The sequence below is a fragment of the Notechis scutatus genome, chromosome 3, assembly GCF_049901735.1.
Source record: "Notechis scutatus isolate UNSWTSFEM ecotype Mainland chromosome 3, rNotScu1.2, whole genome shotgun sequence".
Taxonomy (NCBI): Eukaryota; Metazoa; Chordata; class Lepidosauria; order Squamata; family Elapidae; genus Notechis; species Notechis scutatus.
The window spans coordinates 97,520,836-97,548,165 of record NC_142011.1 but is presented as its reverse complement, the minus strand read 5'-3'; the positions used below and the strand labels follow the sequence as shown (position 1 = coordinate 97,548,165).

At 35.0% G+C, this 27,330-nt stretch overlaps 1 protein-coding gene across 1 annotated transcript in view; it reads left to right on the top strand.

The window, feature by feature from the left end:
• Positions 1-190: 190 nt before the first annotated feature.
• CDC73 (cell division cycle 73) overlaps positions 191-27,330 on the top strand; it is a 112,135-nt gene continuing 84,995 nt past the window's right edge. Inside the window, exons 1-7 of the mRNA XM_026669297.2 lie at positions 191-545; positions 10,213-10,318; positions 17,668-17,737; positions 19,105-19,167; positions 19,264-19,316; positions 19,919-20,007; positions 20,966-21,182. Coding sequence (XP_026525082.1) covers positions 415-545; positions 10,213-10,318; positions 17,668-17,737; positions 19,105-19,167; positions 19,264-19,316; positions 19,919-20,007; positions 20,966-21,182 — 729 coding nt within the window. The 5' untranslated portion in view covers positions 191-414. The remainder of the gene's footprint in view (positions 546-10,212; positions 10,319-17,667; positions 17,738-19,104; positions 19,168-19,263; positions 19,317-19,918; positions 20,008-20,965; positions 21,183-27,330) is intronic.

Sequence of the window (27,330 nt, the reverse complement as noted above, 5' to 3'; positions counted from 1 at the left end):
AGAAGGGGAGGCGGGACACAGTGATGAAAGAGACAGCTCTCCCGTTTCTTGGTGTTTTCTAACCAGTCGTGGGCGGGGTCAAGGAGTGGTTTTGGCGTTCCCCCACCCCTTCTGAGCGCAGGCGCAGAGGTAGGCGGACCGGTAGGGTCCTTCCGACTATTCTTCCTTCTGCGCATGTGGTATCGGCGGTGGTGGTGGCGGCGGCGGCGGCGGCTGGGGTGGTTGGTCCGTCGTTCGTTCGGTTAGTCGGACGGTCGGTTTGCGTTGCCTGACAGTCAGGGGGCGAAGCGGCTGTCGGGGCGAGAGAGCGGAGAGGAGGGGAAGGTGCAGCACCAGGAGGCGGCGCGAGGGAAGTCACTTGGAGCAGGCGGGTCTCCGGGGTCTCGAGGCCAGCGAGCGAAGTAGGCTGAGGCGATGGCGGACGTCCTGAGCGTGCTGCGCCAGTACAACACGCAGAAAAAGGAGATCGTGGTGAAAGGCGACGAAGTAATCTTTGGCGAGTTCTCCTGGCCCAAGAACGTCAAGACCAACTATGTCATCTGGGGGTAAGTCCGCCAGAAGCTTCGCCCGGTGTGTGTGTGGGGGGGGCGGGGGGGATAGGCTCCGAATGGGAAGGGGACGCTGGGGTGCAGCGATGTCCTCCTGCAGGATCCGACCGAGAAGCTTTATCCTGGCTCAGCCGATGCTTCCTCCCCCTTGAGGGAACAGAGAGCTGCTCCCAAGCCGTCCGGGGACGCCGAGTGGGTTAGTTTGCCGAGGCGTGATTAATGCTGTGCCACCTCGGGCTCAGGACATCGGAAGTGGGGTTTGGGGCCAATAGCCTTTATGGTGCCTTTATGGTGCCTTTATGGTGGTCTCTTTCTAAAGCCAGTCGTGGCCGCACCTGTTTCCCTCCAGGTTAACTAGGAAGTAGTAGTCCCCCGAAACGGGATGTGGAGTTGCAGCAACCTTCGTGCATAGTGCTTGGAAGACAGGTTGGGCGGGGGGGGGGGGGACACTTTGTAAAGCCTGATTAGAAGACAATGTGATTTGCTTGGCGTTGTTAAGTTGTTCAGAGCGTTAGGATGGAAAGACACGGGTAGGGTCCATGGAAAGACACGAGAGCAGATAAAGTTAGCACCCCCACTAACTTGGGCTCAACTTGGAAGTAAAATCTAGTCAACTTGGGGCAGAAGTTTGCATATTCTTGATAATCTGGGAGTTTTGTGTGCCTAGCAGAATGTAAAGATGCAAGAGTTAAAAGCTTGAAAGGACACGTCCCTTGCCACAGTGGGTAAATTTAGTTCTTAGAATTAGAAGAATTTTATTGTCATTGTACAAGTACAACGAAACTGTGGATGCACCCCAGCAACTGTTTGCAATAAAATAAAACCAAAGCACTTAAAAATGAAGATAAGAAAAATAGGTAGGTTTCTTTCTCTCTCTGTGTGTGTATTGTGATAGTAATAGTTATCCCTTTTCCACCACCCCATCATCTTGAAAATATAGAAGAGGATCCAGGAAAAAACATGTCTGTTTCTTCTTTTTAAGCCCCCATTGCTTTTATGGAACCTTTGAAAGAGCAGACTACATGGTGGAATGCAAACCACCTTTTGTTGTTGTTGTGGATACCACTTTTCAGATCTGGATAAGAAACAATTGAGGTGACCTGAATGTTATATTCATCTTTTTAGGATTGAGCCATCTGGCCTTTAGGAACTGCATGTTGTACTGTCTGTAGAAGGAAACATCACTTTGGTTTAATACAGCTTTTCTTCTGGCTATTACAGAAAAGTAATTTACCAGTAAACTTGACATTATTCTTTGTTTTCATAATTTGAACATTAGTGACAATTTGACAATTCGTTTGTTAGATTCAGTTAAGGCTTATCTGTCTCTTGCTGATAGTCAAGCAATAGAATATAAGAGCAAGGTATTAGACTTTTTTTTCTTTTTAGAACATTTAAAAACATTTTTCATTGATTTATCTCAACAGGGTTATGATTTCTGGAAATTTCCATCTTTTTCAAGAAAAATCTAGTAGTTCTAAAAGGTGATCATTTACATAGTTTTTGCTTAAAAGGACAGCAGTTGTATATTTGAGTACTTTGCAAACTTTCACATACATCTATTTCATGATTTGTTTGCTTTCAGTAAGCTCTGGCGATTTAATATCTTGCCTCTATTAGACCTTCAATTTCTTTTGGGATTTAATGTTGAAAGTAGAATATAAGTAAAATTATGAATCCCAAAGTTGAAAAACACAGATCGAACTCTTTAAATCCAAAGGAGTTATACAAAGGTATCCAGAAAGAATCAAAAACCTTCAGACAGGAATTTTTCAAGAATTCATGGCAAAGCCTTAAAACTTTACAAAGACTTCAGTTTACATAGGATGAACCAGGCATCTCCATATTAGTATATATGTTTGTGATTTACATAACTGCAGGGAACTCCTGGGCTATAATGTGTGTATCTCATACTGACACTGTATTTTGTTCTGTATTCTCAAATACCTTCCTTTTATGAACTTATCTTTGTGACCGGTTATATTTTTCACAGCATTGCTTGATCTGTGTTCTTGGGCTTGATAACTACACTTTCTGTTTTTTAAGATCATGAATTCTGCGAATAAGCATGATGTTTAGTTTCTCTAACATAACTACTTATGAGTTAGAAGCAATATTATAAAATTGTATAGCAAAACTATAAAAGTAGTTGAGGAAACTGTGACAAAAACTGAACTTGATTTTAGTTCTTTTACTTTAAAAACAAATAGTATGTTTTTATATAGTGAATATCTTCTCTGTAGAAATATAGTCAGTGAGTAATCACCCTTTTTTGTGTTAAAATAACTTTTTTGTGGTGTCTATGAGCTTTATGTTCCTTGGATCTCCTTGAATATATATTTGTACATATATATGAAAAATTACATCAACGTACTTGTAATTGGTTTATTTTCCTTTAATACCTGCACTTGATACCCACATTTTTCTAGATAGTTCTAGAAAAACTATGTTTTTACAGTTCTTTTGTTCAAATTTGCCTTTTCGCTGTCATTTTTGTTCTAGATAACTAGATGTAAAGTCTCATTATCTCGTCTAACAGATGTTGCATTTAGGAGATTTACATTCAAGTCTTGACTTTGCTGTTAACTCACTAGGAAGTTTCTGTTCACTCATAGTCCTTTACATTTGTAATACAGTTACAATAATACTTCCTGTATCTCTGGTCTCTTGTGAAGTTAACCAAAATATGGCTGCTGTTCCTTATATAAATGTGTTCAATTCTAAATATGAACAAATTTGTTACTTGTCTTTTCTTTAAAAAAATGAAACATTTATAAAAACCTTGCAACAGTTAGTCTGAGATACGAAGTTTGAACCTAGGCAGCCTAATGCATTCATGACTGAGCAAGATTTTTGAATTAAAATATACTCAGGATTCACTCTGGTATTTTACTATTTGGTATCTATAGCATGTTTCAATGCATTTTAAATCCCTTGTGTTCTTAAGATAATGGGAGAGAATACTGTAGATGTATTAATTGGCGAGCTTTCCTAATACGTAATAGATTTATTATAATTGGATTTGTGTTCATTTTATTTTTATTACAATCATTGATTATATCTTTGTCATATGTGCAGCTTTTTCAGTTGATGAACTTACAAAATAACTCAGAGCTTACTGTGAAAGAAATGAACATTTGTTTTTGGCTGTATGCTCTGAAAATTGTAGGTTATTTAGATTAATTAAAATATAAGATTAAAAGATTCTTAGATACTCAGTACTCTTTCTCAGAATTTTTTTTTCCTTTATGTACTATTTTTCTTAAGTTTGCATTCCAAGACTCACTTTAAATATTTTTTTTTTATTTCTCTGTCAAATAACTTGGTAGGAAACGTAAAACATTGATTTTTTTTTCTATGTTAGTTAATGCCAAACTTGAGAACATCCAGTAAAAATATTTTTATTAAAATAAGCATAGCTCATGAGAGACCATGGACTTTACTAATATGGCAGCTTCAAACATTGTTCCGTTTGTCTGTGTGTATGCATGTATGGACATTTCTGCTAGGACTGCCAGTGAAGAGTAAACTACATATGGACATATACACTCAGACAACCAGGGACAGTCTTTGAAGCTGTAAACCTTTCTAAATATGCAGCTATTTTAATGCTTTGAGGAGAAATTCATTTGCTTGTGCTTTATTATTTAGCTGAATTTGTAGTGAATAGAATTTAAGTCATGGTAAATTTAGAAGAAATTAAGTTGAGCCAGTAAAATGTTGACACAACCAAGTATGCATTCAAATTTTGAAACTGTACTTATATTGCAAATGTAATCATATTACTGTATTTTGAAAATTCTGTCTGCATTTTTTAAAACAATCAAATGTAAAAATTGAAAAACATACAAAAATAAAACTACAAGCTTTTTCTTGAAGTTAATCTTGAAGTGATCCAGTGTTGGATACAGTAGGAGTTAATGATGTAGCCCAGAAAGTAACTTTTAAGCAGAAGTTGCTCTGTTTTACTTGAATGTACATTCTGATGTTTATAGACAATCTTGCTAATAATTCTGAGGACAAATAAATCTTTTATAAATTATAAATTTATAGTTAAACCATGTTTTTCCCATCCTGTAAAATAGGTAAGCAGTCATTAATGTATGCTAAAGCTATAAAGAAAAAGTTTGTTAAGTTTGTTTCTGTGCTAGTGAAGAGTTTAGATTAGAGCTAGTATGGATTTCATGTAGAAATGGGTTTGCCAGATAAAATTTGGCTGAAGGCTGAAGTATTCTTAGATTTATTTTTTATGTATGTTACTAAATCTCGAAATAGAATGACTTCAACCACTTTTCCTATTGATGCTGCAGATTTTATTCTCTGAGGCATCTTATACTAATAATAAATCATTAACATGAGTATTTGATTTTATAACCAGTATTTATAAGCCTATATCACAAGTTATACTCTCTTTCCCTCTCCCCCCTCCCTTCCTCCTCCCCCTCCTCTAAAAAAATGGCTTAGCTTTAATATTGCTGTTCATAAATAATGGTTTGGTCTTAACAAGTTGTTTCAATCAATTCAATTTAATAAATTATGAATTGGTGCTTCATGTGAAAAACCCACACTATAAATAGCTTATATAAATTGGCATTTTGGGCAATATCACCTGATTTCTTTTGCAGTGTTTTTCCTTCCTTGGCTTAGACATACCCTAATGAAAACAAAGGGAAAACAAGTAAACAAAGAAATGGCTATGAGTGAAGAACTGATTTAGTAAAATAAAATTTGATTTTAAAAATTGTCCAGTGTAATATATCTTTTAATTCCATCTTGTGTAATATATGTCTTATTCTGAAAAATACACAGTAAATGAATAAACACATGGCAATAAGGAATAAAGATTCTTTTGTGCTGTTTCCTTTAACCAAGTGTTCCATGTTCATTATGAAATTCAGACTGGACACACAATCTAATGCTCCAAATTTCCCTTGAATTTAATTAGTTCATCCACCAGTGGGGGTAAAAGATAATTTTAAAGAAATGATCTAAATGGAGTTTTAAAAATGCTCTTAATTTAATAGGATTTTCACATTTTATGAACATTTCAAAAATGAACTTAGAAATATATCATCTTTATTTTTTTAAATTTGCTTACTGAATAAAATTTCACAATAATAATTAAGGATCTTAGTGCAGCTTAAAAGCTTATTTGGTAGTACCAACTCTTTCAAAGATCTATAATTTATTGAGCCACACCATCACCCAAGCATGGGCAAAATCCATTTGTAAACTTAAAATAACACTCAGAAATCCAAACTCAGCACACTCAAGGCAAAAATGTTATGTTTTTCAATCCTGTAAGTATACCCCCCCAAAAAAAAAAACAACACAAAAAAACCTTGAAATGGTATGAGTTTTGAAGCTGATGGAAAACAGGTTAAACTGTATCCACAATGAATTGAGATACTTTTTTTTGCCTTGTCTTAACTTTGAAAAAGCCTTATATTACTTTCTCCTGATGATTGCTTTAAATGTATTCAGTGTTTTCTCTGCACCACAATCCAGTAGGTCCCTGTTTGCTTAGGACCCTAGAGAAGACTTTGCTCTTTAATTCTTTATTTAAATAATTTATAGGGGTGCCAACCACACAGTAGTGATTCTGAGTGGATACAAGGATTAAAACAGCAATTCTAGCATCTGGACACAGCCCATGTTACCCAAGTTTTTTTCTTTTTTTTAGCAACCTTCCAATCAAAAATACCATGTCAATAGCAGAGCTTACCTAACTGCCTGGGCCAAATGCCTGGAAAAACATCCTTCAAAGCCTTGCAAAAGGTGAACAGGATTGAGGCCATCTGGATTTCCAGACAAACACTTTTCCATGGGGCAGAAAGGATCAGAGAGAATGCACAACTCCTAGATCCAGCACGATGGCATTGTTTAATGTACCTGGAACACAGGTTGTCTGCTCTATAGATACTTCTCAGTCAACAATGGTGATTGGGACTGGCAATTACATTACTAAGTGACTTGGCTATAAAGTGTAACATCACATATTTTCACTGATTTTGACAGGAGTTGCAAAAGTTCTAATTGCCATTGTTAGGCAAATCCTGTACACGGGTGGGATCCGACCGGTGTAACTACCGGTTCGGTGATTTTACATTTTGCTGCACGCGTGTATATCGTCATCTAGCTGCCTGGACATCTGAGTAGCACTGCGCGTGTGCACAGTGGTTGAAAAAGCACTTTTTTCCTGCTTTTTCAACTGCAGCTGTGTCGCACAAAGCAGCTGCGGTTGAAAACGCAGGAAATAAAGGTCAGGTAAGAGCCCATGTGGGCGGGTGGGCCAAAACAGCAGCAGACATAGAAGCGGTTCTATGTATGCTCTCTATTTGCTGCTTTTCAGAGCAATCAGTTCTACAGAAGTGGACAGAACAGGTAGAATCCCACCCCTGCCTGTACAGTTCTAAATTATGATGTCATATAATTTCCATTTGGACATTTCTTCTGCCTTCCTCATTGAGTTTGCTTGATGGAAGCTGGCAGTGAAGGTTCCAAATGGCAATCATGTAACCGTAGGATTCTTCAGCTGTCATTAATGTCAGTCAGTTGCCAATGATTTGTTGAATCATGGCAAATTTGTTTACTTTGCACTTATAAAATTGACTAGGGTGTAAAGAACAAAAAAAAGTAAATTAACCTTACTGCAACCATATAACATTCACTACTATAGTTCATGTTACTCAATGAATTTAAAATGTGACATTTTCAGTATTTTTAACTTTTAGAAGAGTATTTTATGCAGCTTAGATTCACTCAGTGCGTATGTTATTATGCAGGTCAACATTTTCTAGTAGATAACTATAAAAAAAATTCCATTACCTGTAAATTTTCCTTGTAATGTTTCCCATTTTTATCCCTGTCTGAACTGTATTTATACTTCTAAAATTCTGGTTATCATTATCTCTCTGGGGAGAAAGTGTAGAAGAGCCAGTAATGCAGAAAAAATAAACAGCAAAAATTGTTTGTATTGGTCTATTTCATCATTGTACACTATACAGTGGTAAAAACACTTCTCTCTGGGAAAATAAACCTATTATGTATTGATCTTTATTAATATCATGAGCTAAAATCATATTTTAAAATAATATATGTTGCCATATATTATGAAGATATGCAAATAAATCATTAGAATTGAGTTGGCATATATGCATACTGAATTAGCTTTTTTTAAAAAAATGTAATCTTAGAAATGTTGTTTTCCTACAACCCTTCTCTCTTCTTTCTCATCTACTATGATATTTCTTCAAATATCCACATCAGTTGCAAGAGAAGTATTCAGATGCTATATTAGAAATATTTCACTAGTTAATTCCTACGAAAATGTCAAAATAAAACTTTCCCCTTTGTTTTTAATGTCAGCTGTTACTGTAATTCTGAAAATAAGCAATTGTGACCTAAATAGAAACACTATTTCAAACAGATACTGATATATTGACAAATCAACAATATCCTTCTGTTGCTCAATTTATAAATATTTTTGTAATCATATCCAGCATAAGGTATTTATAAAATACTTCAGCATTTTGTGGGGAATCTTTCTAAGATGGTCTATTATTGTTTTAAAAATTATTTTGGAGTGGAATAGTGTTTTTAACCTTTGTATTTTAGTTCTTATTTCTAGTAGATTTTTTTTTACATCTCATCATTCCTTTCATTTGCAATATCATAACATTTCCATCTTCAGTGTTACCCCACATAAAAAACCCATGAGATAGATTAAAGCCCAGAGAATTCAGGAAACTTTATAGATGAAGCTGGATGAGAACCAGGGTTTTGTTTGGTTTCCTGGGTTTGTTTCATGAGAATGAACCAGGTAGTGGCCAATCAGTAAGACTTTGAATATTGTTATCTGTTATCTCAGTGACCTAGTTCTATTTTAAAAGGATAGCTGAAACATTAGTTTATTTATTGTTTGTAAAATGTATGTGTTTTTCCATAGGAAGTTCCAAGTAAAAAATGAAAGAAGTCTACACAAACAAATAATGAAAGATTCAATTGGAAAGTGTAGCTAAAGTTAATAAATAAATCTATCATTAAAACAATAGATAGTGTCGGGTCTGTTCCGGTTTTACCGGAATGTCCTGACAACGATTTAATGGCTGTTAGTGATGGCGCTTCAGTGGCTGACAACGATTCAATGGTTGTTAGCAACAGCGCTCCATTCCAGCTGACGGTGTGACGTATTCCGCTCCGTCCTGCCATGTGGATGTGAGCTGGCATCTTGGCAGCGGTTTAGAGACAATGCGGTTTGCTTCCCATGTCGATTATCGGCAATTCAAGACTGTAGTCAGCTGTTGGGAGGAGCGGTGATTAGCGATTGCATCAGTCGCTGCAGGGCGGTTCCAGGGAGCGCTTATGCTTTGTTAACCTTTATTGGAGAAAGCGGATACGAGTCTGGGATGGAAAGGGGAGAGATTGAATCATTTAGGCACGGTGTGGAGGTGCATGGGTGTAATTAACGGGCGGTGCTGTTATGTGTTAATTGGGGAGAGGGTATAAGAACAGCATTGGGAGGCAGTTGCTCTCAACGCTGACTTTGAACACATCCTTGTTACTGTTACTATTGATCGTGATTGGAAACCCTGCATTAAACCTTATTATCGTATTTCACTGATTGTGAGTAACGTGGTTTATGGAAAAAGGTATCCAGTGTCTGACAGGCTGTGACAGACAGTCCAGAGTGCAGAATGTTACTTGTATGTCAAGATTTATAAGAGTATTATAGTATATACTTTTGCTTTTAAAAAGTGCCAATAATGTCACTTTGATTAGGAGTTTTGTGTGCTGGCATCAATTGTCACGTGTCAAATAGTATGTAATTCATTATGTCCAGAGAAGAAAATAGATTTTTATTTGTAATCCATATCTAATATGTAGATTGCCAATCAAATTCATTTGAACAATAGGTTTTTGAGTTCCTAAACAACTTTGTGGAGAATTGTCTCATCAAGGCACAGATCTAGTCAATATTTATAGATACCTGCTCTCATTATATTAATTGTGTTTAATCTGTTTTATTACTTAGCTGTATAAGTGATAATTTTTGAAGCTATTTTTTCAGGGACATTTTTCAAATCCAATTGGGAATAATATTTTAATGCAGCAGGTTGCTAGGAATATGATAATGTAAGTATTCTGCAATATAGTAACAACAAAGGCATGCAGCTTGCCACAAAAATAGTAATCTTGAGCTCAAGCCTAGACTGCAAGGCAGTAGGCAAATTCATTTAATAATAATAATTGAGGTCTGATTTAGATTTTATTGATATTTAAAGTGGACACAAGCATACATTGCTTCAAGAAATCCAGCTTTGGCTCCCAAATTGAAGGGTTGCAAACCACCAGATATTTGAACTGTAATTAGCCATTTTATCCAATAAAGAAGAGGAATTTCTAAGGACATTGTCTCATTGAATGAAAGTTGGAAGATTTCTTGTGTTTGTTGAAAAAAGAGAAATTGCAAGAAAATATAATTATCCTTTGAGTGAAATCATAAGGATTATTCTTCATTTTTGCACTAAAAAAACAAAATATGGACTGGTAGTGATAGTCATTTATTAGTTCATATTTCTTGCTTTTTATGGTCATAAACATAGATGGTATATGTTCCTTTTATAGCAGTTTTATAAACAAATTTTTATTTTACTCTGTGCAGGACAGGAAAAGAAGGCCAGCCAAGGGAGTATTATACATTGGATTCAATTTTGTTCCTGTTGAATAATGTACATCTTTCACATCCTGTTTATGTCCGTCGTGCAGCAGTAAGTAAATTTCTCGAGAGCTTGACTTTTTCTTTAATGGTGTTTTCCATTTCCCCAGTTATTCATTGAATAATATCTGAATATGAATTTCTATGCTAAGGAATTGAACTATCACAAATCATGACCTTACAATACATTCTTTTTATTGAACCACTTTGTATCAAACCTTTTTATGATTATATGTTTAGGGACTGTTTCAGTTGAATTTTTTAAAAAAATATTCTGGTTAAAAGACTTTAAACACAGGAGTACAGTAATAACCGTAACTCCATCTTCTGACCTGTCACATGCAGTTGTTTAAAAGCATACAAAAATGTAATTGAAACTGTATTGAACATTTTAGTATATCTTTATTGATATAAATAATTTTCAAATTTATTTTAATTACATATAAAAGATTTGGGTCAGCTTTGAAAATATATACCACTCAATAACTACTCCTGCCCAAGATGACTTGTCAGAAATATATTAACTACCATTAGCTGAATAAGAAATCGGAAAAATCCGCTTAGGCACCAATAATTAAGCTGAAAATATAATTAAATGCCAAAGGGACAATAAAGATTTCTGGACACTAAAAATCCTTTTTGTCTATAAGTAGGAAGGGAGAGGAAAATAAGGGCAGGATCTGGAAGGAGGAGACTGCCTGGATTTCAAAAGAATTTAATGTAAAATCTCAATAAGACTTCTAAAAGATACATTTTAACTGGAACTTTGTAACCAAATAGTAACCCCAGAAGAGAAAGTGAAAAAAGAAGAAAGTATAAAAAGAAGCAGCTTGTGTGTATTTGGATTGCTTGGTGACTTTGGGACCTTTGGATATTATATTTGAATGACTAAAAACAATTGGGTGGTTGTTTAAATTTTTTTACAATGGCACTATCTCTGGATAAACTGAAAATGGAATTTAAAAAATATAAAGAAGAGATACAAGAAGGGAAGGCCTCCTTTGGCTCCGTTTTTCAATTCTTAGAAATGGCAATTTGTAGCTACGAGAAACAACAAGAAAAGACTGCGCAACAAGAAGATTGGGACAAAGAAGAAGCCATCTTTAATGAACAAGTAACTCTATCTGAGGAAGAAAGGGGAAAGGGGGGAAAGAGAATGGAGAATTTAAGACTTAAAAAAACAACCAAAAAAGGGAAAAATAATTTGAAAAGTGGATATAATGTTGGAAAGCAACAGAAAAGGGGAATACAGAAGAGGGAAATGGAGGTGGAGAGACAGGGGGGTAAAAAGGGGAGAGAGAAGAAGAAAGGGAAGAAGGAAAGGAAGAGAAGTTACAAAGGTTTGAAGCAAGATGTAAAGAAACAGGACTTATTCAGAGATAATTGGTGAAAATCTAACTGTAAAAGGGATTCTATGATGGTACATAAGATGGTATTGTTATATTTGTAATAGAAATAATGTTAGAAAATTGGAAACAACATATGATTAAAAAAAGGGATAAAATAGTAAGTGTAATTTAGTGAAACTTTTGTGAACAAAATATATGAAACAAAACAAATGAGAGAATTGAATTAGGAAGGAACGGGAACATTTTAATTACTCAATGTTTTATAAAATATAAGTGAAGTGGGGGGGAATTAACTATGGAAAGTTTATAAGTGTTCCCATAGAAGTATATTTATCTGAAAAGTAATGTGTAAAATGTTAAGATTTAAATGAATATTTATATTAATGATAGAATTGAATTGGTATGGATTGTTGTTCTAATTATATTATACATTTATAATTTTTTCTTTTTTTAAAATACAGTGTGTAGTTTTAGAAAGTACCAAGCAGAATCCGAATGGAAGTTATGTATTATATTAAGTGTTATAATTTTAGGGGAAAGATATAAAGGCATCATACTCCAATCAGTGATTACAGGAGAAATTTTGTTTAATGAGAAAAGATAGTAGACAGTTGAAACAGGACAGACAAATAATATAAGTACAATGATTTGAATTGAGATGAAATAAATAAAACAAAATTAAGAAAGTTAAGAGGGGAGAAGCTATATTGAAAATGTAGAATAGTAAGATTATGGAATGGAATATAAAAATGAGCATGAACTTGAATTTGTTTGTACGAAGAGATGTAACCCGGGACTATGCTGCTTTCAAAAAAGATGTTTTATGTTTTGTTTGTTTATGTTTGTTTTCAAAAATCAATAAAATTTTCAAAAAAAGAGAAAAGAAATATATTAACTACCATTAAAGTTCAATCAAAACCAAAAATGGAATTGATTGATTGGTTCTCATTCTCTCTCTCTGTCTCTCTCTCTCTCTCTCTGTCTCTCTCTCTCTCTCTCTCCCCCTCCCTCCCCCCCCTCCCCCCCCCCCCCCCACATACACACACACACTAAAAGAAATAAAACGTTTCAATATCTATAAAATATAGAAAATAATTCATAATTTTGATATTTTCATTCTTTGTTCATTTGCAGTTTGGACTTGAGCATATTAAATCTAATTACAATGTCCCAGTCCTGTTTCCATGAAAGAAAATCATGTTAAACTCACTTGAATTGAATATTCTAACTAAATTTGCAGCCTTAATTGAAGAAAAGAACTACCTGCTTATGGCTGAATTTAAAGGTTGATATGTATTTTAGCATGTCATTAAAATTAGTTTTTATTTATGTTACCTGTTGCAATATGTTAATTTTAGTTTGAAGATAGATGAACTTCGTATTTCTTCCATATATTTCTAACAGTCTTAATCCTTAATTCAATCAAATATTGCAAGATTTGATTTCATTTCTTCTTTGTCATATTGCAGAGTTTTTCAAGGTATTAGCAAGATTCTTTCGTAAATCCAGTAAGAAAAACTATCCAGGTTATTCTCTCAGTTTGTCATTTGTATTTCCCTTTTAACTTTTAAAATCTCAGCCACTTTCTTGTTGAGATCTAGTGAAACATCCTTTTTCTAAATCATTCTCCTGGCCTGTCAGTTGTAAAAGCTACTTTCAATATCATTTCTATCTTGTCAGATACTGTTTCTTCTACATCTGACAATTCTTCAATAACATCTTTTGAATATAGTCTCTCATAATAGCAGATGTTATTAATATTGCACTACTTTCTGATTCCATTCTTCAGAAGTCTTCAGTATTTTTATTGTCATAATGTTTTGCACCATCTTATGGTCTCTACATATAATCTTTAGTCCCATCCAGTGTTCAGTTTTTGAAATCATGAAAATATTTAATTTATGTCTTGTAAAAACCAAACAGGAAGTTTAAAAGAATAAAAAATGAAGCAAATTAATATAGCATATATTAAAAGACAAATCAGATAATGATATTACATTCACACCTCTGTTGCTGTATTACTTCCTAGAGTTGTTCTCGATAACGAATTGGGCAGCATATAAATTTAATAAAATAATATATTTCCTACCCAAGTAATGATAATTGAGAAAGAAAAAAGAAAAGAAACCCTATAATATAGAGTAAATATCCCCTTTCAAATAACTACCTAAAAGTGATATCAGGGGTAAAAGTGAGAATTTTTTAAACCAATTCCTTCTTTAACTGTCTTTGTCTTATTTTCAAGGCTTGTGGGTAGCCAGCAGGGTGTGATGTGGTGACATGGGGTTGGGGATTGTTGAAGCATCTCTTATACTACCGTGTTTCTCATGAAATAAGGTCGGGTCTTATTTTTTTTGAGCCCTGAAAAAATGGCTAGGATGTCTTTTCGGGGGTGACTTAATTTCCCCCCCCCCCATGTGCACCTCCACCTAGAGCGCCCCATGCGCACTCACCTCTCTATGAAGCTACAACTGGAAGCTCCCCAAAGGTAGAGTCACCAGCTGCTTCTATCAGCCGGTAGAAGCGGCCTCGGGGCGAGCACCCACGTGCACTCACCTTGCCATGAAGCTGTTTCTATCAGCCGATGGAAGTTCCCCAAAGGCAGAGTCACCAGCCGCTTTGGGGTGAGGCGTGGCTGCCCGCAGGGCACTCCTGAGAGAAGCACCCCACTCGCACTCTCCTCGAGTCCGTTTCTATCGGCCGATGGAAGTTTCCAAAAGGCAGAGTCACCAGCCGCTTCCATCGGCCGATAGAAACAGCTTCGTGGCGAGGAGAGTACGCGTGGGAGAGCAGCTGCAAACTTTTCTTAGCAGAAGGGAAGCAAGCTGAGTTTCTCTCTCTCTCTCTCTCTCCCCCTCTCTCACACACATACCACCCCTGCTAGCCCTCGTCCCTGCACTGGGTCAGCCAAGCCCTTCTGGCGAGGGAAGGTCTCAGCATCTGCAGGGTTCCCACCGCTGCCCTCCCCTCCCCAGGCCAGACCTTTTCCTGGCACCCTGCCAAAGTCCCAGGGCAGCCAACCTCCCTTTACCTGCTGCCGCCGCTGGTTTGGGGAGCCGGGGAGGGAAGAGGAGGCAGCAGAGCTCAGCTACCCTTAGAAGGGAGATCGGGTGGGCTCCAGAAAGGAGACGCGGGAGCGGTCCTCGTGGGAATGCGGCGGGGAAGTGGGGTGAGTGAAAGGGTCGCCGCCACGGCACAGGAGGGTGGGAGGGAGCTGGAGTGAAGAAGGGCCGGGGAGAAGCTAAACCGTCCTTTCTATTGCTCTGGTGAGGGACGAATATTTGCAGGGGCTGGTTGGAAAGGCCTAATTTTAGTATGAACTTTGAGTCGTGGGGGGGAGTTGAACGGCCAAGGCACTCTGCACATGATCCGAGGCAATCCTGCCACAGCTCACGGGTGGCGTTGCTAACAGTTGGGGGGAGTCTGAGAACGTCAGCAATGCCTCCTTCTCTCTCTCTCTCTCTCTCTCTCTCTCTCTGAGCGCCTGAAAGAGGGCCCATCATTAACTAATTAACCAACACAAGCCTTGGAATCCCTTATTTCTGCATAAATCGGGATGAGAGAGGAGCTGTAAAACCAGGGACTTGGCGACAAGGTGCAGGGTTTTTTTTTTTTTTTGATTGAGTTCAATCACAAGACGTTTCTGGATTTCATCGGGCGTCCGAGGCATTCAGAAGAACTTTTGAAAAGCTTGCAGGTCTAACTTTGAGAAGCAATGAGTTCGGTCCCCTCAAATGGCGGAGGTTAGGGACGGTCTTTGGCGACCTCCCATCTCCTTTAGCTGAGGGAAACCTGGGTGATTTTAAGCCAAAAGCTGCCCTGGAGAGATTGATCAGAGAATGGGCAGGAAAGCAAAACAAGAACACATTTGGGCTAAGGCCTTTTCTCCCATTCCCTCCGTCGCAATCTCACAATTTTTATCCAGACACAGATACATGTGTGCTTTCTCTCCTGCCCCGCTGGTAGCTTCAAAGACAATTAATGCGCGCTCCCCTCACCACAAGGCAGTTTCTATCGGCCAATGGAAGCTCCCCAAAGGCAGAGTCACCAGCTGCTTCTACTGGCTGATAGAAGCGGCTGGTGACTCTGCCTTTGGGGAGCTTCCATCGGCTGATAGAAATGGCCTCGTGGCGAGGGAGGCGCACAAGTGCTCGCCCGAGGCCGCTTCTACCGGTCGATAGAAGCAGCTAGTGACTCTGCCTTTGGGGAGCTTCCATCGGCTGATAGAAATGGCCTCGTGGCGAGGGGAGTGCGCACAAGTGCTCGCCCCGAGGCCGCTTCTACCGGTCGATAGAAGCAGCTAGTGACTCTGCCTTCAGGGAGCTTCTATCGGCCAATGTTCTATTGGTAGTAGATCAGGGTATTCTAGCCTAGGCTACCTGCATGGCGCTCCTAAGGGCAAGTTTCCTCCCACCCTTCTCTTCCTCCCCATTTCTCTTCACCTCATGTAATTCTAACGAATGATGTGAGAAATGGTGGGGAAATGCATGGTTTAAATAGGCCTAAATTTTGGGGGCAGGGCTTAATTTCACCTCATGCCTAGAAATGCTGGGCCTTCCTATTGGTGGAGGCCGTATTGTTGGAGAAACACGATATGGTCATAAGGATGAATGACCATGGAGATGCTGCAGCAGTTGTAACTTCAAAACCAGGTCATAAGTAGCTTTTGGATGATCTATTGCAACTATTGGTAAAGCAACTGATTGTAAGTCAAGTACTACCTGCAACTCATTATTATTCAAACTATAGATGCCAAGCCACAACATCATGTTACATAATACTTCAAGCTTCATTAGCCCAAAAACATTTTTTATAAATACCTTTATTATATTTCATAACAAACATTAAAATATAAACTTAATAAAAAGGGGAAGTGCGTTGAATAATAGATTAAAAAGTGAGAAAATATATCAAATAAGTAAAAAAAAAAAATGGCAACTTTTTTCCATGCAAAGAACATCCTCTCTCTAATTTAAATGAATATTTGGTATTTATAAACTTTCTTAAAATGTACTGAACACTCTAAAAAACCAATATTTAACTAAACCTTTTATAATAATTAAAAGCAGCACAAAATGTTCATGGTAAGAACTGAATTGTGTTTTATTGTAAGACCATAAACCATAATCATAAAAACAATCAAACTAGCTGTCTTGTTACTTACTGTTTGCCCTCTGAAATAACTCGGTTTTTAGGAAGACCAAGAGGCTGAGGATCAATCTGATTTTTATTAGGAAACTTTTTCATAAAATTGTTGCTGCTGCTGTAAAGCAGCACCCACAAGTCTTCATTCACTATAATTCTCAGAAATGGGCAATCACCAGAAGTTTCTCCCAGTATGCACAAGTTGAACATGCCAATTGCATTTGAAAGAAGCTGTTCTGCGACTAGCTCCGCACATGGATCTGAAAGGTTCTCATTGCTTTTGTTGAAACTGCTGTATTTTTCTGTCTCAGTTGCATAGTAGCTCTACCATATGGTCACCTAGTTCAAGCCATGACAGGCAGTGATTTAAGTTCATCTACAAACCTTGGATGGGGGGGGGAGATATCTTTGCAAAAATAGCACAAAAAAATTGTGAATTATTTCTTTTGTCGAGTATTCTTGAAATACATTTTAAAATATTGGAATGTTATATCAGGGGTGTCAAATTTGCAGCGCCACATTGTCGTCACGTGATGTATCGTGACTTTCCCCCCTTTGCTAAAATGGGATGGGCATGGCCAGCGCATGATGCATCTGGCCCACGGGCTGCGAGTTTGACACCTCTGTGTTATACCTAAACAATACAGAAATACTCTTAGTGTTAGTGTCAGCCAATTGTTTGATGAATGTACTTACATAAAGCTTGTTTTGCTGATAAAATATGATTATGTAAATGATAGTGTATTTACTAATATGTCTTTAAAGATTTTAGCATTGTATTTTTGCTTTGCTATATTACTAGGTTTGAAAGTCTAGCTAAGATTTAAGTATATTAAGTGGGTTCATAACAATACCAATTTTGGGACTTTTATATTACTGAATTAAGCCAATTATTTATTCCTTTCAGACTGAAAACATTCCTGTAGTAAGAAGACCTGACAGAAAAGATCTCCTTGCATATCTTAATGGGGAAACATGTGAGTCAAAAACATAACTGCTTATTATTTTGGTATTATTCCTAAAAATACAACCATGAACTTATGAGTAATGAAATAGTTTCTCTTATATTAAAAGGCAGACTAATTTTAGTCCTTCTGTCAGAAATTAAAATACAAAATCAAATGTTTTAGTTGATTAGATAAGACTATTTGAATCTGGTGTCAAATATAAAACAAACTGGTGTTAAAAAAGAAAAACAAGTTCTGAATAGTTCTTTTCTCTTTCACTGAATGTTTATGTGGGCCTGATTTAAAACCCGAAGAAGAAAGTCCTGGAAAAATTCAGTATGAAAAAGGCAATAATAAAATGCAAAGGTCCAGAAAAAAAGAAAAGTTTCTTTTCCTCTTATCCATCTCCAGTCAGCATCACATATTAGTGGTGTTTGATGAGAAAAACTATTTACTTTCTTGCTATATATTTTTTTGGTCAGTCAAGAATTAGAATTAGTTTTTACTCAGGAGTTTCCAATGTAGGGCTTCATTATATTGTCACTGTCAGGTTAAAAAGGGCATATTTACTAGGAGATAAATGAATGAGATTGATTTATATCCCATGTTTTGTACAAAAAGTTAAGGTAGCACCTGTAGTGTTTCCTCCTGTTTTCATCATAAGAACAGTCTTCTAGGTAGGTTGAGCTAAGAGAAAATGACTGATTCAAAGGCACCCAGGAAGTTTCTGTGACTGATGGTAGATTAGAACTTTGATCACACTGTTATTAGTCAAATACCTTGACCTTTACACCATATTGGCTCTATCATTTTAGTGGGGGCATTATCAGACAGAACATTTGATTGCTGTTTCTTATTATTTCCTATTTTATTTTTAAAAAATAACAATAGGCACTCAGAAGTGTTCCTTTTGGTAACTAACAATTATATTTAATGTAATGCATTCTATGTAGTGTGTTAGATTCCCCATTGTTTTCAATTATTATTTTTTTTAAACTGTGAAGTGGATATGGAGCCTGGTAGGAGGGGTACCAAGATAGTTCTGCTGATATTAGAAAACTGCTTAAAGCCAGTTCTCTGTCATGGAAGTAGTCTCACAGTACCTACAGTCTTGTTCAGTATTTGGAAACGACTAATGTAGATATTCTGCAAGATATTGGAAATATCAAACATGAATATTAAGCATGAACAGTGTGCTATGATTAACTTGAAGCCTAGTGAATAGTAAGGGATGTTTCCATAGGCACATAGTCAACCTTGCTTATCATGTAGGGAATTCATGTTCTAATATTTTAATATAGTCTGGTTACTGTTTCGTTTTTTTTCTATTCACCTGTCTGCTTCAATTTTGAACATTCTAAAAACTTTCATATTTTTCTGTACTTATAAATTTTTAGCAACATCGTCAAGTATAGATAGAAGTGCACCATTGGAAATAGGTCTTCAGCGATCTACTCAAGGTACAGTTTAACTTAATAATTAAATATTTTATTAGTGGGATTTTTTTTAAGGTTGCTTATTATTTTAATGCTTATTATTTTCTCTCTTTCTTGCAGTTAAAAGAGCAGCTGATGAAATTTTAGCAGAAGCTAAGAAACCAAGAATAGAGGTAAATTGGTTTCATGCAAGGTTTTAATGGAATAAGATGAAGCTTGTTCAATGGTTTTAAAACTATTCAGATTTTTTCTTCCATTATTATCTTCTATAGGGAATAATTACTGTATGTAAATGTGAAGGCAAGTCATCCCTTTTGAATTACAACTTAAGAACTGTAAATAGCAATGCTTGAAATTCAGTTCTTGATTAAAGGACTAGAATTAGCTTCATTGAATTTTTCTGTAGTTTTCTTCAGTTTGACACTCGGTGTGGGTAGACTAGCTCTTTTGATCAATGAAAAATGATTAGAGCTACCGAACTAGTACTGCCAGTACTGTAATTCTTATTCGGTTTCAATTGCACAGTGTGAGATCAATATTTTCTAAGTTGCTTTCTGAACTTTTTCTGGGTAGATTGAACGATTGAAATTTAACTTGATTTTTATTTGTAAATAGTTCATATAAACATTGATAATACTGGCTATTAAAAAGTAATTAAGAAGAACATCCTGTGATAGTCTTTAATTTAAATGTTCCAGTTTCACATGTTTGTCGACTCTTAGTTATTTATTCTAGTAAGAAATAAAGATCTTATGAGCAATATTCTCCTTATAAGGATGAAGAGTGTGTGCGGCTTGACAAAGAACGGTTGGCAGCTCGGCTGGAAGGACACAAGGAAGGCATTGTGCAGACTGAGCAGATCAGGCAAGTTTTGCTTTGTTTGTGCTATTGCTAATTTAAGAATTACCTTAACAATAGCATGACTACTAGCTTTTTCTGAAATTTGTGCTTGCAAAAATGGCAAATTGTTAAAATTCAGCATATCTTGGGATTAAAACATGGTAGCGGTAGAAAATAACTTAAAAATGATAATTTATATCATTTTATAATATGCAATTAGAAATACCACTAAGAGATGTCCTGATAAAGTATTTTTCATTTAAAGAAATACTCTGACATTTTTTATATTGGCTGTTCAGTGTGAATTTGGTTGAATAAAGTAGTAGGAATAAACCATATATTTTACAAATTGCAATTTGCCAGTGGTTTAAACAATTATTTCAAATCCTGGTTCAACAGTCCCAAAGTAATTACAGTCCTTAAAAAACTGGATGAAGTATAGATATTGACTATATTCAAAAGAAATTTCTAAGCGTAGGAGAATACTATTGAATGTCTGTTTAACTTGTTTTACCTAATATTAGAATATTTTCTCATTATTATAAAAAAATTAACTAAACTATGCTTTTTGCATCACTTGAAATCAATCAGAAAATTTCTGGTTTCCACTTCTGTTCTCACTGAGCAACAGTGGGAATGAGGTGCTGAATATTTACATCTTTAGAATTAATGATGGAATTGAGATAACAATCATAAAATACCCTTCTATTCCATTTTCTTAGTTATGTTTTCTTCACAGTACTTATTTACAATACAGTACAATACAATTTCTTCACAATACTCATTTTCTTCACGATACTCACAAATAAAAGTATTTAAAGGATGATCTCGGGAGGAAAGACAGCTTTTTCTTTGGAATTGCCTACTGATAAAATTGAAATTCTATTATAAAACTTGGTGATTAATAGTTTACCAAGAATTATTTGTTTAGTAGCATGATTGAACTGCCAATGCCAATTTCTACCTATTCTTTTCCCCCTAGATCTTTATCTGAAGCCATGTCGGTGGAAAAAATTGCAGCTATCAAAGCCAAAATTATGGCCAAGAAAAGGGCCACAATTAAGACAGATTTAGATGATGACATAACTGCTCTTAAACAGAGAAGTTTTGTTGATGCCGAAGTTGATGTTACTAGAGATATTGTCAGCAGGGAAAGAGTATGGAGGACAAGAACTACCATTTTACAAAGCACAGGCAAGGTAATATTGGATTATTATATTTTTATCTGATATTAAGTACATGCTCTTTCCTCACTGTTTAGGAAGAACGCAATGCACATTAATGTATGAGGGAAAATTTATGCAAAATAACAAGTACAATAAATAAAACTAAGAAATATTAAAGCTCCACCTTGAGAATTACTCTAGCTTTGGATTACAAAACTGGATGAAAATAAACTTTTTAGTTTTTTAAAAATAATCAGAATCTGACTTGATCTATGATTAAATTGCATGTATAATATATACTATCCTGGATTTGGAATTTGTATTTTTCACATTTTTAATGGATGATAGAAAAATAAACAATAGTCCATGTGATTTATCTTTGGATCATCCTAGATTAAATTTGCATCCTGTTTAAAGACATGTATTATTGCCTTGTGAATGAAAATTAATAATGGCTTATAATCAGTTTATTTTTATAATGCTATCTGTTACAATGTTATTAATTTGGAAATGTGCTATTCACTTTTCTTTAGAACTTGAAGGGTTTTTTTTACTAAAGAAACTTCATTAAGGCAATCCACAGTAATTATATTAGTGATACTCTAAATACATTTGTGGAGGGAAGTGTGGTCCTTGTTAGATTTTATTATTTAGTCCCTAAGAGTTTAAAATTCTGATTTTCAAAAATAAATTTGTCAAACTCCCATTTCCCATTGAGACTTTACTATATCTCACATCTAGCTGCAATATTGTCTACCTATTACCTACTACCTACCCTGAAATCCTATTTGAATTCTTTAAATGCTAAGCAATGTAATTATTGGCTAGCATTTTTTAACAATAGGTATTGAACGAAGTTTATGATTACAGTCGTCAACTTGCAATATTGCAGTCTTTATATATCTTTTTGAGAAATATATAGGTAGTCTCAATGACCATAATGAAGACCACAATTTCAGCCATATCGGGTCACCACGTGACTGCACCTGATTTTACAAACTTTTTTGCAGTGGTTGTATTGTTCAGCAAATGCAGTGGGTCACAAGCAAACATCACTGTAATTGAGCAAATATCATGGTCATTAAGCAAACCCATTGTTCACTAGGGAGCATTTTTTGCCAAAATTTGGAAGAAAGTCCAAAAAAACCATCATAAATGGTAGTTGCATGACTGCAGGAACCTGCAAACAGCTGTAAATGCTGAGTGCCCAAGATATGGTCAGTGACCAGGAATGTGTGTATGGCAGTAGCTTTTTCGGGTTCCTATCATACATATGAATGGTTGCTAAGCAACCTGTTGTAAATTGAGGATTATCTGTACATTATAGTTGGGTTCTATCCTCGGTGGGATTAAATTTGGCTTCACTTGGGCATATATATATATCCACCTACCAACATACGTATATGTGTGTGTGTATGTGTTATTGTTTATTCTTGAAATACAGAAGCACCTCTGGTCATGAACGCTTCTGATCATGACCAAATCTGGTTCCGATCCAAAAATTCACTTTTTTTTTTTTTTTTTGGTGGCCGATTTCCCCTTCTGCACCATTTTTTTGTAAGCACCAAATTTACAAAATTAGGTTTGGGTCATGACCAAATCGGGTTGCGATCAAAGTTCGTGACCAGAAGTTCTACTGTAATGCAGTGCAGTATTATCTATGTCAAATTATATCATGACAAGCCACAAGAGAACAAAGAATAGCCTCTTTATGCTCACTTAACTGCCGTATTAGGTTTGGAATCTAGTGTTAAAGATTTTTCTTGTATTCATTATTCATATTTGTTTCAGAATGACACTAGTTACAGGTTATTTTCCACTTTATTCTAGTTCTAAGTACCTCTCATTTGTTTAAAACAAGGTACATATTCTCTGAATAATGTGCAAGTTCACCTTAATTTGTATTATTGGTAGCAGAGTAGTAATGGAAAGTTCTAATCTCTGTTCAGTTTACATATTTCTTTAAAGAGACCTTTGATTACTGTGGGTTTATCTAAAATTCTTGCACTCTTGAATGGATTTGTAGACTGGAATGTTTCAAATGATAATTAAAGAATCTGTAATATGTATAGTACTGCTTAGTTTAGCTTTGTTTCTTGAAAAGTCCTTGTAGTTAATCCATTTTGCTACTTATGCTTGAAATACTTTTTAAAAATCTGTTTATATACTAAAAAAATTATGTTTCTCCCTAGGAAATATAAAAGGAATTTTTTAAAAACTTTTATTTTCTATCAGACCACTAGATGGTAGCCTTGTTACATATTTGTTAAGATTTTTAAACAGCGATATATGTGATTATTGTAATTCCAAGGTTTTAAAAGTACTAAATCTGTTCCTGAGGCCAATCATTCAGATTATAAGTTTCTGTATATGTTCAAGTTTCAAACATTTTACATTAATTTTTTGTATGTCAGGGTGATTTAAAATACTACATAGGAAAAGGGAGTTTAAAATAATTCATTTTTTACCATTCAATAGAGCTATCAGATTTGAACTGCAAAAAACTAGTCAGTTACTAGATGGCAGCAATGAACTAAAGTTTTCTTGGCTTTGCTGCCCTTTATCACGTGTTCAGATTTTTGTAGCTCTGTCTTTCAGTCATTTGAACTATAAATAACGAGTTGATTTCTGAAACAGTGAAAGCACACTGATTGAAGCTGATGTTTGTTCACTGGGATTGTGGTTAGAGTTCTCAGTATTTCAGGGCTATGTATTACTTTTCAGATAGGAGTGTCTGCTATACAGAGAAGAGATACCACAGCCTGCTTCTGCATAGTCAGTTAGAAGGACTTATATTACCTTGTTGATGAAAAAAAAATATATTACACAAATAGATTAATAAAACAAAAATCTGCTGTAATCTACTTTTCAAAATGGTTGTGTTTTAATTGCATGGATTTAATTCTAAAAATTCATTTGAATAAATATGCATACGATCAAACTACAAAACTTAGTATTTGCAAAATCGGAGCTCTTCCACCAGCTGTACTATGCTTTTGTATTTCTGATCACTGCTTAACAATTTTACATAAATTAATACTATTTAAATATGTTTTAAATTGCTCATCTTCATAGAAAGGAATGAGCATCCAAGCATTTTTCTGAATGAAAGATATTTTTTAATTACCACTTTTCATTGCCATTTGTGAAAAGAATTAATTATCTAACAACAGCTAGAAATTCAAGAGATCCATTATTTTCAATCCATCACTTGAACTCAAGTGGCTTTAAAAAAATAAGCTTATGGCTTTAAGAACATTTCCTAGAAATTTTCCTGATTACTTTCAGCTAGCCTCACTTTTGACCAGATAAACTTCTGCTGTTATTAAAAACAAGTCTTAATTGTATACAGTAAATGAGAAAGATATGAACATTAATTTCTGTTCAGGGTTTTCCGGATTCTTTTAAGTACAGTGCTTATGGAATTAATTCATTTTTTATTTCACATTGAGCACTTTTAAATATAAAATATAGTACATTAAATTTGACAATGCATGTTAAATGCATGGACTTTATGTGCAAAGTATCACAGTCAAATTCAATATTCATATACTGGTAGTTACAGGAATCCTGGAGAAATTTATTAGAGATAAATTCATCCAAAAAAATTAAATAAGCTTTCTTGATAGAATGGATTAATGTTTAATTTCAACAATTCTATAGCTATAAATTAAATAAGATTAGTAAATTAAAAATTGTATGCTGCTTTGTGGTCTTGAAAAAGTCTTTTAAATCCAGTGTTCAGTTCAGTTGTAGATTTATTTCCTTTGACCAGAGTGGGGAAAGGTGCTTATTTCTGGAGGATTTTTTTTTAAAAGTTCTTATGTTTAGTATACAATGATATCTTAAATCTTTATAATGTTTATGATAACTTACTCTATCTCTTAACCTCCTTTTTTTCTTCTTTATATATTTATTTTCTTTTTTGCTTCCGCTTTTTATTTTTTCATTCTATTTTCTTTGCTTTTTTGAGTTTATTTTGCATTAGTTTTTACTATTCTAATCAAAATCCTTAATTAAAAATTATACAGTTTTGATATTATGTAGCCTGTGAAATGCATTGTCATCACTGAAGTAAAAGTTCAGTTCAGTTGTTTTTGCCAGTGATAGCTGGAACCAAAGGAGTTATATTTGATGTACTATGAGCCTGAAGTTTCTGTTTTTCCTTTGGTGACAATAAAACACACATCTTAGGAAGGCATTTCTAAGTAGGAAGGCATTTCAAAGAGTAGCATTCTGTGATAAAGTAAAAAGCCAATGGAAGTGATTCACATTTAAAGCTGGCCTCTCTGTTGTCCTTTAGAAGCTCATGTCATACTGTGATTTCCAGGAGCGGTCCAAGAAATCATTTTTGCAACTAGAAAGCACAGCATGCACTGACAAAAGACTCTTGAAGCATTCAGATTTTGAATACCAAAATGTTAAATATCACAGAAAGGAATTTGCTTATTTTTTTCCTTTGTCCCTTCCTCACAGATACTTAGAATATTTTACATGCTATTTCTGAAACTTTAAAAAGCCCTTTAGATTGTGAGAATGAAGGGTGCTTGGGGAATGAATTCAATGAATTATGTCCCTTCTCTGAACATCCTAAAGGTAAACAGATTGTAAGAATTACACTGGGTAGTTTTTCATGATTTCTCCTAGCAGCCAGTAGTTCCCATCCCACTTTTTGAGAAGGCATTTTGAAAACTTCAGTTCTGTAAAATATTGTTCATCTCCAATCGCTAATGTTTAAATCTCAGGAAGAAAATTATAGACCCTAGCATTAATTTTCTGGAGCATCATTGTCTTCAGAGTTTCATATTGCTCCCTTCCTGATGATGTTCAGAAAGGCATTGAAAACCTGGCTGTTCTCCAAGTCCTTGGGACAGAATGGTGGATGAGCCATGATAACATTTATTTTTTTAAAAGTTTTGTATGGTTTTCTGGATGCATTTCATCTACTTTTCTTTTTTTTTTAATTTCAGTTTGACATTAACTTTAAACAAATAAATGGTTCAGTATATTAACAACATTTAAATTAAGAGTAGGAGCAGCCTTTTGAGCAAGTTTGTTTAGAATAGTTAATGCCTTACGCAATTAATATTGGGACCACTAAATTAATTTAAATGTAATTAAATTGGAAGGGGAAAAAACTGCTTCTGAGAAGTAAGGCTTGTCTTAGGATGGTTCCTTGTTTGATAAATGCAGTTAGCAGTTGTATCTCCATTAGCCCAGAGAGGTTTAACATATGGTATCTTGTTACTTTGGAATCTGTTTAATGAAACACAGCTTTTGTATTACAGTAAGCTTTATAATTATAATTCAGTGCTTACTCATTCCTCTGCCACTGCTATTAATTCCAACTACTGGAAATTACTTCATGGGGCAAGATGTTCAATATGTTATTCTTGTATATTTTTTTGAGAAGTTGAAACAAATTTTTGGCATAGTAAACAACTTTATATTTTGGCACCACAAATTAGTTCTGTATTTTTCATATTGTTATTAAAAAAGTTCTCATGAATATTTAGCAATCATTTAATCTTACATATATGTTGATAGCAGACTATAATTAATTTACCTCTGTTTACCTAACTTTGAAGAAGGGAAAAAAATGAAAGTTAAGCATATAAAGCAGTACAAGCAATCCAAATTTCTAAATAGTCAAGATTCCCAAACATGAGATCCCCTGATGTTTATATAAACTTATAGTATGTATCTACTTGTTATGCTTTTAATGTTTTCATAATGATAATGAATAAGATAGAGCCATTTAGTATATTACAAATGTTTTTAATAGAGCTCAGCTGCTGAATACGTTCATTATTACTTAGAATTAACAGTAATGGAGGACATCTGTTGTGTACATATGCCATTCAAGAAGTGCATATTGAGAGTTGATGCAAATTGGTTAAATATGTGTCTTTTATAAAATGCTAATTTGTCATTTTTAAGCTTCTCCTAAAAGGAATAATGCATTTCACTTATGTAGCTTCTCTTTCAGCATAGTTAAAAGAACTCCCCACCCCCCACTTTAAATATTACATGTTTTTAACTTGCTCTCAAGGCTTAATTTTTTTTTCTTGCCTTTTACCTGTTTGTATATATATTGAGGTGGGATCCTTTTTTTTGTTTTGGAAAAAAAGAATAGAATATATGTTTTTAAACTAAGCATTATACTTCGTTTATAAAGTAA